The sequence below is a fragment of the Sciurus vulgaris genome (assembly GCF_902686455.1).
Source record: "Sciurus vulgaris genome assembly, chromosome: 7".
Lineage (NCBI taxonomy): Eukaryota > Metazoa > Chordata > Mammalia > Rodentia > Sciuridae > Sciurus > Sciurus vulgaris.
The window spans coordinates 15,978,557-15,995,643 of record NC_136467.1 but is presented as its reverse complement, the minus strand read 5'-3'; the positions used below and the strand labels follow the sequence as shown (position 1 = coordinate 15,995,643).

The 17,087-nt window shown below is 45.1% G+C and overlaps 1 protein-coding gene across 4 annotated transcripts in view; it reads left to right on the top strand.

The window, feature by feature from the left end:
- PLEKHG1 (pleckstrin homology and RhoGEF domain containing G1) overlaps positions 1 to 17,087 on the top strand; it is a 206,132-nt gene that overhangs the window by 73,009 nt on the left and 116,036 nt on the right. The window contains exon 1 of one of the 4 annotated variants that reach the window (XM_079146627.1): positions 12,366 to 12,622. The exons of the other annotated variants lie outside the window; for them this stretch is intronic. Coding sequence (XP_079002753.1) covers positions 12,505 to 12,622 — 118 coding nt within the window. The 5' untranslated portion in view covers positions 12,366 to 12,504. Of the gene's footprint in view, positions 1 to 12,365; positions 12,623 to 17,087 lie in introns of those variants that run through there. 4 annotated transcript variants of the gene reach the window in all.

Below are 17,087 nucleotides of genomic sequence, written 5' to 3'. Positions count from 1 at the left end.
CATAGCCGCTCACTTTTCTTTCATTGACTTTATAAGGAATATGATCCATTTAATCATATATACGTGACCGTATTGAACCCGAAGCTGCTCTACCACTGAGCTGCATCTCGAGTCCTTTTTATTTTATATTTATTTATTTTTACATATTTTAGTTGTAGATGGACACAGTACCTTTATTTTATTTACTTATTTTTATGTGGTGCTGAGGCTGAGACCCAGTGCCTCACAGGTGGGAGGCAAGCACTCCACCACTGAATCACACCCCAGCCCTCCTTTTTATTTTTTGAGAGAGTCTTGCAGAGGCTGACCTTGAACTTTCCTTCCTCCTGCCTCAGCCCACCAAGTTGCTAGGACTTCAGGTGTGCTCCATTGCGCATGACTCAATCATATGCTTTTAAGATGTGCAAGATAAATGGTGGGTTGGTAATAAAGAATAAACCTACACTCAGAGCAGAGAGCTGGGAGAATAGTCTAGAAGAACAGCACTGAAGCACCTAGTGAGGCCGTTACCTGCAGTTACATCACATGTGCAGTCCTGCATGCTCCACCTGATGCTGGCCACAAATCTGTGAACAGCTCCCCGTAACTGTGCCAACACAGCAACCCTAGAACCTGGGGTCGGGGGAGAGGAGAATTGCTTTTGCATTATTATGTGCATTCAGCAAAACTTTGAGGTTTGCTGTTGATCCTAGGAAGAGTCCAAAGCTGATGGACCTATTCATCGTTGACCCCTGATTAGTAGTAGTTCATTTGGCCAAGGGAAATGCATGATGTAAGATAAATGCGTGACTCTTGTTGCTGCTTCTTCCTCCACCCTAAATAATGCTCCTTTAAAGAGGAAAGGGCAGAGCCATGATGGGTAAGAAGGAACCAAAGTCCAGGGCTGTTGAAGAATTGGTCACGTCAGGAATCAGCACCTCCTTCACTCAGTCTGTCATGCAGCCAGCACAGTGATGGGCTCCACGCGCCAGGCCCAGCAGTGCGTGCTGAGCATGAGCATGCAGGGGCTCTAGCCAAAGTGTCACCTACAGAGATCTTAGAGTCTAGTGGAGCTGAAAGTGTAAGTGTGTAGCCACATTGTGGTGAGTGCTATGAATAAAGAGAAGCAGTGTGCCTTAAAGTGGATGTGAGTTGGCAGGAAGAGATCGGGTGAGGCCTGTGGAACACGAGAGGAAGTGCATCATGAAAACCTGAGCGGCCAGAGTCTCCCAAGCCACGATGGCGGTGGGGTTGAAGAGAGAGGAGGGCCTGCCTCAGGGCATGTGGCCTCCCGGGCTGGGCTCAGGAGTTTGGCTTTTATTCTAAGCAATGAGAACACTTGTGTAGGGGATGGAGTGAGAGAGGAATGGAATCCACTGTGGCGCTGTGAAGATTCATGGCAGCCATTGGGTGTAGAATGAGCTGCAGGCAGGGAAGCAGAAAAGGAGGACAGGTTAGGAGCCTTGTGCTGGGAGCCAGTCAAGAACAGATGGTCCCTTTGACCAGCAGGCCCCTGATATCAAGGGAGCGATGCTGCAGGACACAGATGAGCTATTCAGACGTTATCGAGGAACCACTATTTGGGTGATGGAAAAAGCAAGGGACACGAGAAGATTTAATCCCAGTGCATTTCCCTCACCTTGCTCACTTTTTAAAGCTGTGCGAGGTCCCCCTCAGCTCCGGTGACCCTTATCGTGTGGAGGACATCGGAGCCTGATGTCTACTTGGCTGTGTGGCTGCCTCAGTGTCACTAGGTGCTTTGAAGTAGTTGCTCTTCCCTTCTCTGCCTTTTCCTTTGGTCCTTTAAGTTCCTGGGGCCACGTTTGTCATTTCATTGTGAAGACAGTGAACATCGACCCTGAGGATCATTTCACTGTTGTCTCAGAAGCTGAATCCTTTGAAAAGACCTGAGTAGTTGCTCCTTGTAATTACAGGCCTGTATTACATTGAGGTTCTATTTTACCAACAGTAGCATTTAGGTGAAACAAGAGGATATAAAAAGTTAGTTGTAAGTGAAGAAATGAAAAAAAAAAAAAAAAAGATGGATGTGTGTTTTTTCTTTGTAGATATTTAATCTCATTTTCACACAGGTTGGTTGTACAATGAGAGGAAAGTGAGGTGTCCTCAGTTTTCAAGTTTGGTGGGAAGAGAGAGCACCATTTACAGATAAAAAGGAAAATGTATTAAATAAATAACCAGCCTCTTTGGATGCTCTTATTTTCTTTGAATGTTTCTGCAGGTAGACCCTTGGCTGAATTAAATAATTCAAGTTTTTCTGTTGCATATCAACTTTCTGCTTCTTTAACCCCTCAAATTACATATTCTGGCAAGATTTCTCCTTGTTAGAGCATTTAATTATTGTGTTTGGCAGTCACAGTTGGTTGCGTTATATATACAAATGCCGACTTCAAACATTGAAACTGATTTTTTTTTCATAGTCTGCCAGAAAGCAAGACTATTTGATATGCATTTCAGATGCTCTACTTTTGATTACATAATTTAGGTCTGGGAATAGGAATTTGGCATTTATCTGCAGTCCTGATGCCATAGAAAATTAGCCTTTAGCACCCTTGCTAAAAGTACAAATCGTCATGACTACAAGTTCCAAAAAAATGTTTACGGCAACCCCCATTCTATTAAAAGATTTTTGTTATCTTCAACCATATGCAGAGCCTTCTAGGACTGCATCATTTTAAAACATTCTGTGTGATTTGTGACCTCTGTGGAGCAATAGCAAACTCAGGCCCACCTCAGTTATGGGAGGACCCCCTAAGGGCTTAGATAATGATCCTGGTAGACAGAGATCCTGATAGACAGAGATCATTTCCCTCTGACTGTCAATGCATGCCATCCCATACCTAAATATATCCAAGAACACCAACAGCTCACTCAATTCCAAGATGTTACATACGCCTATCATGGAGTAAAACTTTAAGTAAGCCAAAGTCCTTAAAGTATTATTTTTTTCTTTACTCCATTTATAAAAGAACATCTAACTCTCCTCCCTATCACCCATACACAGTACCAAACATGAGGAATTTCTTTAAGGAAAGAAGAGAAACTTTTCTGATATAAGTCATCTTATCAGTCTTCATTAAACTGGGCTCCCCCACCTGTCTTCCTGGAATCCAGAGTCAGGCTCATTGTTCATGGAGTTGACCCTGAGGCAGAACAAATAGTTTGGATACTGCACTTACTTATTGAGGTGGGAACTTGTTTGACCCAGTTTAGTAGGAAAAAAAAAAAAAAGAATTAACAAGAATTGAAAGATTTTCTATGGTTAACCCCAAAGTTACCAGAAAGTTCACTTGGGCACTCCTATACCTCAGCTATTTTCTAGAAGAGGTGTCCAGAAGTTGGGCATGGATTTCTGCTTGAAAATGTAGTGGTGAACTCAAAACGTTCATGTGAATTGATGTAGTGTGCTAGGTGAGAAATACTGAATAACTTCAGGCAACAATTTGGGAGCTCAGTGTTAGGGAAGTTCTTTGCATGAACTTAACCATTTCTCCTCAACCAGCCTATGTCATCAACTCCTGAATGAGGTCTTCTGGTCCTCCTTCTTGTCCCCTTCCATTGCCCACTCTCCATTTACACCATTTGGTGGTCCACAGTGGGCAGATTTACAGGCTTCAGAAACTTACCTAAAGCCATCCATGGTAGAACCAAGATTCGGACAGGTCTGTCACACACCAAACGTGTGCCTCTAACCACGTGCATTGTCTCCAGTGCAGGGTGGAGGGTCAGCAGCAGAAGGAGACCTTGTCTTTCTCTGATCTGTCAGCCCTTTCCTAAGATAGCTTGTTTTTGACCTCTTTAATAATAAAACTTCTTTTTCTTAGTGAGAGAATAAGCACTAAGGATTTTTAAATCTAAGAAGATGAAGCTAAATGGCAAAAATAAAACTACATAAACACTTCTTAAAGATCTCATGATTAAATACATAGAAAATATAAATGTGTTGGAAAGTAAAAAAATAGTAAAAAATAAAGTTGTTACAACACAAAGTTTGATCCAAAAGAAAATATACAAGATCAGACTATATGCCATGGGATAGGAGACCCACTTGTAGCTCTTCCCAACACCTGGCTTGGGGCCCTTACGTAGAACGCTGTCTGTGCTGGGACAGAAATTCTAAATTCTGAATTCTGATGCCTGAGGTCTGTTTCCCATTTAACTTGAAACATAACTGATCAATGTGCTTAATCCCTAGGTGGTGTATTGTAATACTGTCTTTTACACAATTTTGTTAATAGTAATAGCTACAACCATTTAAAATGATGTGTAATAGTGTCTGTGCTTACCTATGCCAGCTTCCGGGTTGGGGATGACACGTGGGAGCTGTTAGCCCTAGTAGGAGAAGAAGGAAGGGAGAGAGTCCTCCAGGGGCATCGAAGTTAGGGTCAGAACATTGGGAGGCCAACAGGAGGTCCTGTCAAGAAGGAGTTCACTGAATAAAAAGGGACTCCTATTTGGGATTGCCCAAATTCATTCGTAGCCAATTATGCATTCATTAAAATGGGTAGTGGCAAATACTTTAAGCAAGAATAAAGTAGGAAGCCATATAAGAGCTTTTCAGTTCACTTCTTTGTCTTTAATACAACTAGCATTCATATTGAATGTTAGTATGAGTATTATCTGATACATAAAGGACAAAATGTGGTCCAAAAAAACCAAAAAGTAAATATAAGGGCCAGGGATGCTCAGCATACACAAGACCCTGAGTTCCATCCCCAGCACCACACACACACACAAGATAAGTATGATTTTTCGCTTTTTGTAAGCCAACTGTTCCCAATGACTAGCTAATTCTCCAGTGCCTGAATAAGCTTCAGTGGTTCTGTAAAGTCAAGAGAAAGTCGGACTCCTGAGACATCAACAGCTCTCCATACACAAACAGGAATTCCGAACAGATCCACGTTAACTCCGGATGCCCTAGTAAACAGAAGTCTATATGTTAGGTTCAGCCCGAATTGCCCATCTGAACCCCATCTAATTGATGTAAGTGATAGGAATTAATTTTGTGCAGGCAGGGATGAAGGCTAATCCCAGTCAATCAGCACCTTGTAATTAATCCACAAACTCTATTTAAAAGAGAGAAAGAGAGATGTTGGCACATTCTGTGGCTTAAGGTTCTGTACAATCTGATGTAGAGTTCTGAAATTTTATAGGGTTCAGATTTCGGGGTAGAATTGCCCATAACAAAGGTTTTGCTAAAGCAGATGGTTCTTTCCAACTGCCAAATGTTGAGGTCTCGTTTGAAATCTTGTTCTAACCATGCATGAGCCAATGAGTGAGCATAGAAATTAAAGGCAAAACCTTTCCAGGTGCCTTTTCAATATGATGAGCCTGGTTTCATCATATTAGTTTAGTGTTGATATTGGAGATTTTAAAACATGAACTCTCTGAATACCAATTAACTGTAAACTGGCCATCAGTCTAAACGCCTCACCATTTATTTCTGAAAAAGTAAGCAAAAAATCCATGAAAAAATAAATGAAAAGACAAAAATATCATTGAATAATTTTCTACAACAGCAATATTAAATACTTTTAAGTTGCATTATAAGGAAAGGTACCATAGTAACATAACATAGGTTTGTCTTCCTTTGATGTAGAGAAGAAATAGGTGCAAGTCATTTTCATAGTATTTTAAGCAAAATGTTAGGCCTTTTGCTGTAAGTTGCTGTGTTCTTAATAAGGTGCAAGTTTAACTGTTTTTTAAATGTATTTGAATCTGTGTTTTAATTTTATAATGACTATTTAGCTGCCATGAGTTATTTGGTCATTAATTCCTCGAGCTTCATGGCTGTGTTCAGCAGTACAGCATTTTTAGGAGCAGAGGTCTGTGCATTCGGTCCAAGTAGGACAGAAACAGGCATCTCACTTTTCACTAAAGTGCTGTCTTTGAAGAACCCATAAAATAAAGTAGTATCATAAAACAGATCATGTTTTCCCATGGGAATGATTTGATAATTATGGGCTGCTTTCTTTACTGGGACTTAATGTCTAATTAGAAACAATAGCATAATTTTAAAAAATTACAACAGTGGTGATAGAAATATCTTATACACTAATTATACCAAAATCCCCAGTGCATGGTAGTTTTTCATTCATTCCTTCAATGAGTGTTCCTTGAGTCTGTACTGTGTGTGCCAGGCACCTATCTAGGCTCTAGGAATTTGATATGGGCAAAAGACACACACACCCCTTGTCATCACTACTATAGTCTAGACTACAGGGGAACTAGCTAGAGGGCAATAGTCATTGGAAATTATAAATGCTAGAAAGGAAAAAATACAGCTCACATCTGGAGGGGCGAGGCCAGAGCTGAGGTATGAAGATTAGCAGACGCTATGGTGGACAGAAGAGCAACGTGGAGAGGTGATGAGCCCTGGAGTAACTTAAAAGAGGGTAACAGGTCTGGAGGGGCTGGGGGAGGAGGCCTGCAAGGTTAACAGGGAGGCAGGGACTGGGACTTAGGGGGTGTCAGAGGCCAACTTCAAGGTGTGGACTCTCACCCTGGAAGAAATGAACAGGCATGCAAGAGTCTTTAGGGGCTGGGGTAAGGGTGGGGCAACATCACATATGCAATTTGGAGGATCATGATGTGATAGTTCTGCCCCCTCCAGAAGCACATTTACAGGCCATTAAACCAGCACAGATGAACGATGCTCAGGGTGGAGATGGAGAAGCGTAAGTGCCTCGTGAGAGACTAAGAAGTAAGAAAGTTGGGTGGAGTTGGTGAGGATGCGATTATCTGGAGTGAAGGAGAAAAAAACGGAAAGCCCGGCTCCAAAATTCCTGACTGGCACAACCCCACGAGGGATAGTGGCGGTCACTAGAAGAGGCCCAGTCTGGGAGGAAGATCGTATTCCACTCGGGGTGTATTTCATTTCGGTTTCCTCTAAGATCTCAAAGGTGAGATTGGAGCGGTCACTTGGGCATACCAGTGTGGCGCTCAGATGTTTGGGCTGACTGTACCAATGAGTCATGGCCAAGTTCACTGGATGATGCTGCAAGGGAGACTGACAAAGAACGTCAGCAGAGGAGGAGGAGGACCAGGATTGGAGGTGTCCACAGTCCCCAAGGGAAGCTAGTGCTTCAGACAGAAAGCAGTGTCCCAAAGCTTCAGATGCTGCCAAGAGTCATGTGAGCAAAAGACTGATAAACAGCAGTTGGCCTCGGGAGAGTCATCTTCCAGAGCTGGGAGGGCCGGGGAGTGGAAGGGGACAACCTAGACTGGAGTGAGCTGGGCAAGAGGTGAAGATGGTCTGTACGGATAGCCAATCGGTGGTCTTCACCCTCAAAGACGACCGAAGGGAAGGGCTACAGCTGGAGGAGATGCGGTGACCGTCAAGAAGTCATTTTAGATGGGCAGGCGTGATGGGCGATTTTCCCAACATCAAGGCAGAGGACGAGGAGACGCCCCAGGAGCTAACCAACGTCTCTGGACAGTTATGCTTGTGTGTGTGAGCATCCGAATTCTGCATGAATTTACAAATGAATTTTTCATGGATTAATTTGTCTGAGTGGAAACCATACACACGTTGGTATTGACCTCCGTCTTCTGTGTGTGACGACTCCAATGCTAAGGACCAGAAACATGGTCCGTTGTGCACCATTGATTCCACGTCCTCCAAATTTAGAAAACAAGCTCTATTTTCCATCCCCTGAAATAGTGAGCCCTGCAAAGCTTTGGATCCTTTGATCCAAAGACCATGGCCAAGTCCATAGCTGAGTCTCTGGTATCAGAGTAAGAGACCCCAGAGAGCTAGAGTCAGTGTGCGGCCCCGTGGGATGGGGAGACTACAACCTGTGGAGGAGCCCTCTGGATCTGAATTTTGCCCCTCCTCAATGTCGTCTTGGCCTTGAGTGCAGAAGGAAGTGTACAGAGCTAATCCAGCCTTATGGCTAGGCCTGGCCGTAATCATTTAAAGCTAGGCCCTCACTCTGTGATGTGCACAGAACTCACTATCTTGCCTTATTGTTCCTTCCCCAGTGTGCATAAGGCCTGTAAACAAGAATTCCTTTTCCTGTAGTTGACTCTGCCTTAGTACACCCACTTCAGAAGCCCTGCCCCTGTGAGGTCAAGGGTAAGCCATGGTCACCTGCCTTGTAAAGCCACCCCCACACCACCACCAGACTAAGCTGCCCTTGCCAAAGCCACCCACCATCTGCTTATGGTGTGAGACCTAGTCCTGCTTGTTCTGCCTCATGTCTGCATGCCTGACACAAGAAAGAGCCACTCTTTGGTGGCAAGATAGTGCTGGAAGAATCAGCTGCCAGAGCAACAGTTCCACCAAAAGCTGTTCACCAGGCCACAGCAAAAACCAGCATTGAGACTATAAATCTGAATGTGGCACCAGTTTGAGATAAATCACCAAGGTAAACAAATGGCTCACATGTACTGTACAGCCTGTGCCAGAAGCATCCGTTTTCAGGAGTTGTATTTTGTTCCTTGAATGTCATGACTGGGAGCCAGTCTGCCAGATGTTAGGACTTGGGCTAAGAGTGATAGAGGCCTTTTCCTCCTACCTAGGGTCTTAACCACCTGGAGAGCTGGAAATACAGAAGGAAGGCAAGTGTTGACCAAACTTCACTTGGAGGCTGTGTCCGTGGGCAGGTGGCGTCCACTTACTGAACTCTGAATCAGGGGCCTTCCCACCAGTAGGCTGAACTGGGGCAGCTCTCCCCACACAGGCTCAGAGCTTGCCTGTGTCAACTGAAGGCATGAGGACGTAAAACGAAACACAGGCCACCTGTGGGCAGGATCAGCAGAGAGCGTGGTCACATGATGCTGTGTTTCCCTCCAACACTTTCCAACCTGACACCTGATCCCGGCCTGCAGGAACAGTGCTTGACAGGGGCTCAGTAGCCACCAGAGCTCTTGGGGCTCCAGACAGACAGATGAAACCATCAGGACTGACGAGGAAATACTCCCCTCGGGCCCCGCCGTGGCCCAACAACCCCTTCCTGAAGAAATGGCAGGAGGTCGAGCATTTGTTACAGAGATGGAAGTTCTGCTTAATGCCAGTGGCTCAGTGCATGTCGTCACGGCCAACCACCATATAACTGCAGCCAGACATGTGTCCCTTCAGTTAGCACTTGCCTAGTGTTCTCATGGGCCCAGAGCCATATTAGGTCCTGAGAGATGACAAAGAAGCAAATGGCCACATTCGACCCACCTCCTCCATGGAGTGTGGGTGGGAACAGTATTCCTGTTCCTGAGGTTCAGAGAATCATTGGTAACTCACAGTCGCTATGAGAAATTGGAGGTAGAGTGAAAGGATTCAAGAACTTTCTAGAATTACTTGCACAGTTTGTTGTGAGCCATCCTGGTCTTTAGGCAGCCTTAAGGATGACTGGTTTTCTAGATATCCTGTCTAAAGGAAAAGTGTGTTTCCTTTCTCAGTGTGTCCCAGTGCACTAGAGGAGGCGGGTTCTCATAAGACAGAGCTGTGGGGAGAGGGACATCATGAGCTCACTGCTCAGCGGCCTCCCTCGCCTCTCCGGGGAAGAACACAGTTTGCCTGTGCTGGCCTCTGTTGGAGGCAGGACGTTCCTGTGCGCTGGGAAGGGTGGGGCTGACCTCACAGGCAGGACGTTACTCTTCTTCCTCTTCCTGACCGTGTTTCTCACAGCGTCGCAGGCCCTGCTCAGCTTCCTGTGGGGGGGAAACCTGGGACGCGGAGGGTCCACCTGTTTCCACCAGCCAGCTCAGGACAGCAGAGTGCTGGGTGCTGAACCCAGGTGCCTTTTGAGTAGCTTGCAGGGCCTGAGAAATCTGAAGGAACACGGAGCCGTTCTCTGTGGGGTAGGAGGGGCAGGACGCTACTGCCGTCACAGATTGTGTTCTGGGCCAAAACATGACCAGCAGGTGAACCGTGGGAACACCGAGGGGCCGGGGTGGGGCAGAGGCAAGGCAATGCTGGGGGGTGGCATCTGCAGCCAGGGTGCTGTTGGGAGAAGCGGCGAGCAAGCAGGTGTCCCGGAGGGATGAGTATCAGCAACCTGGTGGGTGTGGAGATCAGGGGCGGGCGTCACAGGACTCCTGGCCACTGCACTGATGCTGGCTGCATATGCTCTGCTGGACACAGCAGTGATAAAGGCCATGGTTTCAAGGAGCCCCATCTAGTAAGTTGGTGTGTGCACACCATCCTCGCTGGCCGTGTAAGAACACGTGGAAGCTTTAGAACGGTAGACTCCTGCACCACCTTGGCCTCTGTGGAGAAGCCCTAGCCCTAGAAGCTGTGTTCTGTAAGGTGTTCCTGATGCCCGGTGAGGCTGAGGGAGCGCATAACAGGTATCAGTGACGCAGCAGTGAGAAGTGCCGTGTGTGAGGGGCACCCAGGAACACCCAGAGCAGGTGGTTGGTGGGAAACCCAGGTGAGGGCTGGGAACTGTACTTGAAGCATCAGCTGGCTCCATTTGCCTCCTTCCTCACAAGCTTTCCTAAGCCCGTGGTGACCATTAACAGTGGCCCTGCAGGGGTCTCAGTGTCTAAATCTGGGCAGTTGACAGGGCTTCCAAAATGACTCTGTCTAGAGCCCCATGCCCCTGTCCACCTTGGATTTCTGATTCGCACCTTGGAGGTAGGCTCTCAGATACGTGGCAGCAGAAATGATCGAGACCTCCAAGAAGGGCCCCGTGGGCAGAGTTAGTAGTTCTTCATGGCCCTGATACCTGGTCCCTCCCCTCCAGCCTCACTGGGTTTTCTCTGCAACCTTACCCTGGGGAGGGGCTGAAGGTGGCTCCCCACAATCTTGAGGGAACCTCCCCTAGAACCCGACAGCTCCCATTCCTGGCCCATTTCATCTACAATTGGACACAAAGTTCACAGAGATTCCAGGTGGATGCACAGCTGAGTTCCTGCCTCCTGATCCTGTCCCCTGAAGTGACGTTGGGTTGTGCCTCAGGATTTCTGCTACTCCCCATCCTGTCTCCACTGCCCTCCTTCCCTGGAGGCCGCCGACTCCTGCAGGGAGGGGCCCAGCAGAAGGCAGGTTCAGCCTGTCTTTGCGTCTCTGGGTGTGACAGGAACAGATTGTTGGAGGCGTCTTTGCCCTTTCCCCTAAAAGGTAGGTAGCCTTGCCCCAGAGCAGCGTTTCCCTGACCCCATCAGAGCTCGGCTCCTTCCTCTGTGACAGAAGGAGCTGTCCAGGAAAGAGGAAGGAGATGAGTCCCACAAAGAGGAACAGGACTTGTACCTCCCCCCAAATGCTGTCCCCCCTGGATCGTGCACTGCCCGAATCCCATCCTGAGATTGGGATATGGAGAAATGGAACTGACGCCTTCCTACTCTTGCGCCATTTTAAATTTCCATCTTATTTTAACTTCCCCCTGTATCTGCAATGATCCCAAAATTTAGAAAAATTATTATCAAAATAATAAAGGAAATGTCAACCAAATAAATAGGTAAAGTGCCTATGTAAAGTGTGCATCCTCAAAACCATGTTTTTAAGTATACTGTAGCATTTTTTAAAATGTGATCAAGTTCAGGGGATTTGGAGAATTTGCCTGCCTCTTGCAGAAGCAATCCTGATTTTATTAAATAAGGTGTAACTTGAGAAGGAAGAAAAAAGAGTGAAATCAGATAAGGACCATTCCATCAGCCACTTATCATAAAAGTCATAATGACAGTAAGTGCGGAAACCTCTCAGGTTGCCTGTAGTTAATTCATTCTTAGTCTTCATCACCTAGACGGAATGCATCAAGGGATTCAAGAACTTTCTAGAACTACTTGCATTCCCACAGCTTGGATGCATTTCTTGGTCTCTCACCAGCGTGTACCTGGCTTCTCCACCAGTAGGGGGCATCTGTGAGCAGTGTGCTGCAGGGGTATCCCTCAGGAGTCACCCTCTCAGTGTGCAGCCACTCTGGCAGGAGGGATCATTAGACCTGTGCAAGCAATTCATTTTTTAAAAAGCTTTGGGAGTTTACATGGCTATGGATTTTTATTAAATGTATTAACCAACTTTCCTCATCCTTAAAAGCCATTGTAACTCTTGCAGTGAACACTCAGAACATCAGAAATATATGGTACACAAATTGTGTGTGTAGAAGAATGGTTCCCTTTAGAAAAACAATTACCTGAAGATGTTTCTAGTGTCAGAGAGGATAGTCCTGAGCAAAGACAAAGAGGTTGGTGGATACAGGCCCAGCCCACCCTTCACTCACACAGTCGTTTCTGAATATTGAGAAGTTAGACTTCTTCAAGTAAAAGCAAAGAATCAAAAACAGTCCCTCATCTACAGTAAGATGGACCTTTCTTTTCTACTGATTGCCTCTTGTTTTTATTTTTGCTCTTGTCTGTTTTTTCTGGTCTCATCTCCCAGACTTTCCCTGGGCCTCCTGGGGAGGTCTCACAGCACCAAAGGGTGAGATGTGGGTGGAGGCTGGAGGCGGGAGGAACCGTCCGGGCCTGTCTGCCTAGGGTGGAGCACCTTCAAGGACAGGATCCGCCCACTGGTGGCAGCCTGAGTTGGCTGCCACCTCTCCCAGCAGGACCTCGGCCCCCCGGAGCATGCTGTCGACCGCCATGGTGGGAGCTCTGGTCAGAGGGTGGAGGAACCGCAGCTCCCCTAGAAGAGCTGAATCAAAACTCCAGACCCCACAAAGACAAGGTGGAATTCGGATTCAGGGTATGTAGTGACACTGCTGTGACTGGTTGATGTATTTTAAAGGATTCAGGAAGGTGATAGTAAGCTTACAAGCTACCTCCCCGCCACACACACACCACCCCAAATAGAACTCATGAATCTAGAGTGTTTTTTTGTTTTTTTTTTTTTTCTCTCTCTCTCTTCTGGAGTTATTATAAAATAAGCTAACTCACTTGTGGGAGGTTTATGTTCCTTGTCTCATCAAAGATGCAGGTATCTTCAGTAGTCACACAGTAAAAGATAATTATTTTGTCTTTTTTTCCTTCAAAAGCCTGTTTTTGAATGGAATCCTTGCTCAGTGGTGTATGCATTTGACTGTTAAGCTAGAAAAGGTGTGCTGGCTTTGGCAACTTTTAGTCTAAATCACCTCATTTTATTTCCTCTGGTATGGGAACTGGTAAAAGTAGTTCTGGGTTTCCTCACTGATGAGTTTATTTTCTGTTTTGTCACCATTGTTTTGGGGCAACAATAGAACTATGACAGATGTGTTGCTCTCCTGTGAACTTGACTCAAAATGTTTTTGTATCCTTCCTGAAATTACTTTTTATTAGGATGAAATACTTTTTGGAGTACCTGACCTCATTCTCTCTGTCTGGACCTTGAACTTCTTAACAATGCTTGCGTAGAAGGGGACTCTTTGGTCTTGCTGACTAACCTGTGGGAGAAGCAGAGTCGAACGATCAAGCAAGATTGGGCCCAGAAGGAAAAAAACCCCAGGGGCTCTGGGTACTGACTGGCTGCCCCTTGAGATGAGCCCCGTGAGTTTCTTCTTTCAGCCCACCCGATGTGGACTGAAAGCCGATATTTTCCAGCCGGTTTTTTCTGGGTACTGAATGCTCTGATCTACTTTTAAGAGGTGTAAAAACTAAATGCTGCCATTTGTTTTGCTGTGATGGTGGCTTACCCACATGCTTTCTGGTCTAATTGTGCTCAGGAAGAATTAAGCCAGGAAATCACCACAAGAGAATAAATTAATCATTTAACCAGGTATTCCAAAGATAGGAGGCCGTTCAGTGTTCTCAAATGCTGAAGGGTTAGTGATGATTTGTAAAACCTCAGATTCAGTAAGCAGTGTGAGTCAGTGTTTCAAACAGTGAACACCTGACTCTGCTCCTTTGTTTTGTGAATGAGGAAACAAGCCCAGGGAAGTGGATTAGTACAGAATCTTCAGGAACCCTGGCCAGTGCAGTGGCAAAGCAGGGCCCCACTCAGTTCCCAAACTCTGAATCCCACGTTCCTTCCTATCCTATATTCTCCTGGCAAATTTGCTACGTTTCTATAACAAGATTCATAGTCTTACAGGGTAACAAAGTAATATGCTAATATGTAGAGCATGGATTTTTTTCCCTTAATACATAAAAATCTTGAAATGTTTTTGACACATAATCGTACATATGTATGGGGTGTAAGATTTCAGTGTGTAATGGTCAGGTCAGGGTGGTTGGCATATCCATCACCACCAACATTTGTTATTTCCTTGTATAAGGAAGACTCAAAATCCACTCTCGTAGCTATTTTGAAATATGCAGTTAATTGTTGTCAACCATAGTTACCCCATGGTGCTCCAGGACATTAGAAGCTATTCCCTTTATCCAGTTGCACCCCTGAACCTATTAGTGTTTCCTTAAAAAACTCACATGCCACACAGTTTTCTCATTTAAAGTATGCAATTTGATGGTTTCTAATGTATGACATTATTCATTTTTAAGTTGTGATAAAATATAAAGCCTAGAATTTGCTGTCTTAATCGTTTTAAGTGTGCAGTTCACCTTTTATTGTGTTCACAATGTTGTACAACCATCACCACTATTTTTAAAATTTTTCATTGTCCCAAACAGAAATTCTATAGCCATTAAGCAATCGTATCCTATTTTCCCCTGGCCCTGCCTTTGCTGACTTCAAATCTGCTTTCTGTTGCTCAATTTGCCTATTCTGGATATTTCCTGTCTGGCATCCACAGCATCGGCAGAAGTTCATTATTTTTTAGGGCTAATGGGATGGCCTGTTTTAATTCTCTTTTGTTTAATTGTCTCCCCTTTAAGGATACTTTGATTTTCAACCTGGTCAGAAACTGCTTCGGGTATTTTTCAATCCACTGGTGGTTTTACATTTAAGTTCTTTAAAGTGTGAAGAGGCTCTTAGGAAGTTACTTATTTTCAGTTAGTTCTGTAAAGCAGAAGCTATAAATGACTCTTCCTTTTAAAGAATCATTTTATCACTGATGCCTGCTCCAGGACCTGGCATTAGTGTAAATGTGCAACAGATTTTCCTGAGATGGACATTTTTAAGGTTTTACTTTTAGGAGTCAGGAAAGAGATTTTGAATTGAAAAAGAATATGGTCTATCTTCTTTCTTTCTTTCTTTTCTTTCCTTTTCTTTTTTAATGATGCTGGGGATTGAACCCAGGGCCTTGTGCACGTGAGGCAAACACTCTACCAACTGAGCTATAACCCCAGTCCCATACTTTCATTCTTTATTCTCTGAAGGAATGATGTTATCTTCTTACAAAAATACATAATGGCGATGGTTTTACTCTCCCTCAAATCAGTAAATATGAGGAGGCCCCGTAGTTATGGAATATCAGCATTTCACTGCACCTGTCAGAAGGTAAATCAGGAAGTCTGGTAGCGGCTGACTCACACCTTTTGTGACTGGGGTGGGGAGAATGCTGACCCTTGGGTTGGGGTCTCCCAGCCACTATGTAGTGCAGTGTGACTTGAGAGCAGCCCTTTACACTCACACCTGCTTTGGGCCCTGTGTGCTAGCTGTATTTGCTCAGCGCTAGGCTCAGGCACTGGGAGTACCGGGGGACAGAATCTGCTGCAATTTCAAGGATGCTTTTACATCTGACCAGTGAAGAACTGAACACAAAGGCAAGTTCATCTTTAAATACTGAATGGAAGTGTTTCTGCTGCTTCTGTCCACACGCAGTAAAGATGCACATATTTATAGTCATCCATCAGTGGCCTCAGGGGACTGGTTCCAGGGCCCCCAGGGACACCCAAACCCACAATGCTCAAGTCCCTTATATAAAACGGCACAGTGTTTGCACATAAACTCTGCACATCCTCCTGTATACTTTAAATCATCTCTATTGCTTATAATGCCAGATGCAATGTACTAGTTGTTATACTGTGTTGTTTAGGAAATGATGACAAGGGACTGTCTATACATGTTCAGTACAATATTTTTTCCTGAATAATTCCAATCAACAGTTGGTTGAATCTGTGGATTCAGAACCTGCAGATAGAGAAGGCGGCTGTAAGTGTGAGTAATCTACCATTCTGCACACCAAAACTTGCTCTGTCTGGGCTTCAGTTGTTTCAAAAGGTATGGGCAGCAGATGTGAGAGGAAGGATGAGGTATGCAAAAAGAATCCCTTGATTAGAAAAGGCATCATGGTGGGATCTACACAGATGATTTTCCTGCCCTGTGTCTCAAATATACAAAAAAAAAAAAAAAAAAAATTGCAAGTTTTAAATGGCAGCCAAGGTCTTTGTACTTTTGTGTGTTCCTTATTTCAGAAATTCCATTCTCCTTCCTCTGGGAAGCCTCTTGCAGCTCCAGGTGGCTTGGTTGTGTCACTCATTTGCAGCTAAGCTGTCCCCACGGTCCCCCCTGCATTGTCTAGCTGAAGGCCCAGGTAAAGCTCCATGGCTTGAGACTCTCAATCCACCATGCCCAGGGCCCCACCCACAGGGTCGCTCCCTGAAGATTTGACCACAGTGACTTGAGAAACATGAAATACAAGATGTTATAAAATCAGGAGCCTGGTTTTCCTATGTGGCCTGTGTAATCTCTCTTGATGCTTTGCTAGTCATAGCAGGTACTTAAGTTATTACAGCTTTTTACCTTTCAAAGGCTTATAGGCTACCGTTGGCCCAAATATAAAATAATAATTTCTACCTGTACAGCTGTACACTCTGTAGTCAAAAAAAAAATTTTTTTCTTCCTTCCTCATTTTTTAGTGACAGTCTGTAATCATGCTTGAGCAATTTTTGAGATTCTTTTTTCTAAACACCATTTGCTGCTTTCTGTCAGTTGGGGAGGAGCTTTTCCTGTTGGTGGAGTGGTTCTGGTTCTTTCCCAAGCCCAACCACCCACCTCGTGAGAAGAGGTGGTTGTAAATCTCAGCCAACAATTGTGCTGGAGGAAAGTCAGAGGATAAAGTTACTTGATATACCAGATATTTTTTGAGGTGCTGGGGGAAGTTTGGGGTGGCCATTAAAGAGAGCGTGACTGAGTCATTGTAAGTTCCACCTGAACCCGGTTTTAGCTCAGTTTGAGCTTCAGCTTGGAGGATGCAGGGGCCAGGAATGGATCCTGGTTCCCCTCCAGCCAGCATCTGACCTTTTCTTCCATGAGGCCTAGCAGCAGTTTGAGGGAACATGGTAGGCCCTGTGAATCTCAACTGGAATTCTTAACCTTACCCCATATGTGGTTCAGC